Genomic DNA, 2,355 nt, shown 5'->3' on the forward strand with positions numbered 1-2,355 from the left:
AGGACACAGGAGGACAGAGCAGGACAGAGGAGGACACAGGAGGTCTCTGTGGACGTGTCTCTGTCTCTGTCTCTGTGGACGTGTCTCTGTCTCTGTGTCTCTGTCTGTGTCTCTGTGGACGTGTCTGTCTCTGTGGACGTGTCTGTCTCTGTGGACGTGTCTGTCTCTGTGGACGTGTCTCTGGGTGAGCAGGCTGAATCTTGGACCAACGTACGTGTCGTTCCTACTCCTTGCCTTGCTTTTCCGTCCCCGCGCTTGTAGACGGGCAGGACGGAGACGCTGTAGGACGTGTCGGGCTGCAGGCGCTTCAGGACGGTGGACGCCGCCGTCCCCGGCAGCTTCAGGACCACCTCTCTGCCTCCGTCCACGGGGACGTGCTTCAGACGGTAGTTGAGGACGCTCCCCAGAGCCGGTGTCCATGTGACCTTCATGGTCCGCTCCGTCTCATGGGACACCGTCAGAGACTTGGCCGCTGGAGACGCTGGGGACACAAACACCACAGATCCTCAGTCCAACTGATGAGGGACAGCTGTCCCCACCACCTCATGCTACGTAGATCTTTGGATAAAAGATCGTGACATCAATCTTTTATCCAAAGATCTACGCAGCATGTCCATCATGAGGCGTGTGACGACACTTACTGACACAACGTGACTCATATCAACATGAACTTTTCATTGATTTGGTATCTGTTAAATTACAGATCCATATGAAACCATGTCGCCGTGGAAACAGCAGCTCCAGGTTTTCTGACATGTTTAGCTGGTTAGCTTAGCATCGGGGTAAAGATGGAGAGCTAGCCGCTCTCAGACAAAGTACACAATAATTATTTATGCTAGTTTTATGCTGGAGCTACACTTGATGTTCCAATCAAACATGTTTCACTGCGTTAGCGCTGCGTAGCGCTACACTACAGCGCTAACGGTACTCTCCTCTATGCTAAATACTTAGCTCAAAGCTAAATGTTTAGCTTGATAAACATCCAGCTTCAAAGTAAAAACTTAACTTTCTACCTGGACATTTTATGTAGCTTCAAACTACATAATTACTTTAAAAACTAAATAATGAACTGAGATAAACATTTAGCTTCAAACTAAACATTTCTTTGAAACTAACCTTTGGAGTTAAATATTTAGCTTGCTAACTGAATGTTGGGTTTGAAGGTGTGACATTTATAAAATAATGAATAACATTGTAAATATATGACTTTAAAAATTAATCCCCAGTCTTTCATAAAAGGCTAAATAACGTAAATTATTGCTGATTTTTAACAGTTTTACAAATGACAGCTTATAAACCACAACTGGTGACATTTACACCATTAAATAATCAGCCATAATTCTCTTTTTCCTGTTGTTCGTCCGGATTGTGTCTCCTGACTCACCGAAGTTTAGAAAATAAAAATCTGTCTGTTTGTCTCTGGTGTAGGCTTAATGTTTGCTGTTCCTTTTTCTGGTTCCGGTAGCCTGAAGCTAAATATTTAGCTTGTTAATGTAACATTTAGCTTGTTAATGTAACATTTAGCTTGTTAATGTAANAGCTTGTTAATGTAATACTTAGCTTGAAGCTAAGTGTGCTACATTGAGCCGGCTAACCATTTAGCTTAGGGATAGCGTCCCTCTCACCGTCCGTGGTCTCCAGCCCGGTCAGCGGCTCGCTGTCTTTGTGGTCGTAGGCGGCGATAACAGACACTTGGTAGCGGGTCTCTGGACTCAGACCGTCCAGGACAGTGGACGTCTCGTCCCCTGGGACGGTTTTGTCCCCCTGCTCCCCAGAGAACAGGGACTTCCAGCGGACCTTGTAGGCCTGGACGTTTCCGGGCGCCGCTGTCCAGGTCGTCCTGAAGCTGGAGGCGCTGACGTCGCTGGTGACCAGGTTCTTCGCCGGCCCGGCGTCTGAAATGTTGATTTTTACCAAAGTTAATCAACGTCGGGCCTCAGGATTCACTTTTCAAAGAAAAGGGTCAGGCTTAGTTTGGCCCGGTGAAACTGTCCCCACATGCCAGATGTTTTCAAGCTTAGTCTCCCAGTTCCTCGGTGGCCAAGAACATTTTTAAAATCCATCGTCTCTTCAAAACAAAGGAACCAGTTAGATCTACTGGCAGATTAAAATATCTTTAAAATGGAAAGAATGATGTCAGAGTGGAGCCATGAACACCAGACAGAACCGGATCGACGTCAAGGTTTCTGGGTTTCTGCAGAACTTCTGCTGCTTCCTGAACACTGAAAAACACAGCAAGAAAAGATCCAAGAATGGGCCAAAACGGATCCAGTGGATCCAAAACGGATCCAGTGGATCCAAAACGGATCCAATGGGCCAAAATGGATCCAGTGGATCCAAAACGGATCCAGTGGA

At 46.5% G+C, this 2,355-nt stretch overlaps 1 protein-coding gene across 1 annotated transcript in view; it reads right to left on the reverse strand.

The window, feature by feature from the left end:
* Window positions 1-2,355, reverse strand: part of col12a1b (collagen, type XII, alpha 1b) — a 100,980-nt gene that overhangs the window by 66,357 nt on the left and 32,268 nt on the right. Inside the window, exons 10-11 of the mRNA XM_017302095.1 lie at window positions 1,626-1,895; window positions 215-481 (exon numbers count right to left, since the gene is read on the reverse strand). Coding sequence (XP_017157584.1) covers window positions 215-481; window positions 1,626-1,895 — 537 coding nt within the window. The remainder of the gene's footprint in view (window positions 1-214; window positions 482-1,625; window positions 1,896-2,355) is intronic.

Source organism: Poecilia reticulata, linkage group LG21, assembly GCF_000633615.1.
Source record: "Poecilia reticulata strain Guanapo linkage group LG21, Guppy_female_1.0+MT, whole genome shotgun sequence".
Lineage (NCBI taxonomy): Eukaryota > Metazoa > Chordata > Actinopteri > Cyprinodontiformes > Poeciliidae > Poecilia > Poecilia reticulata.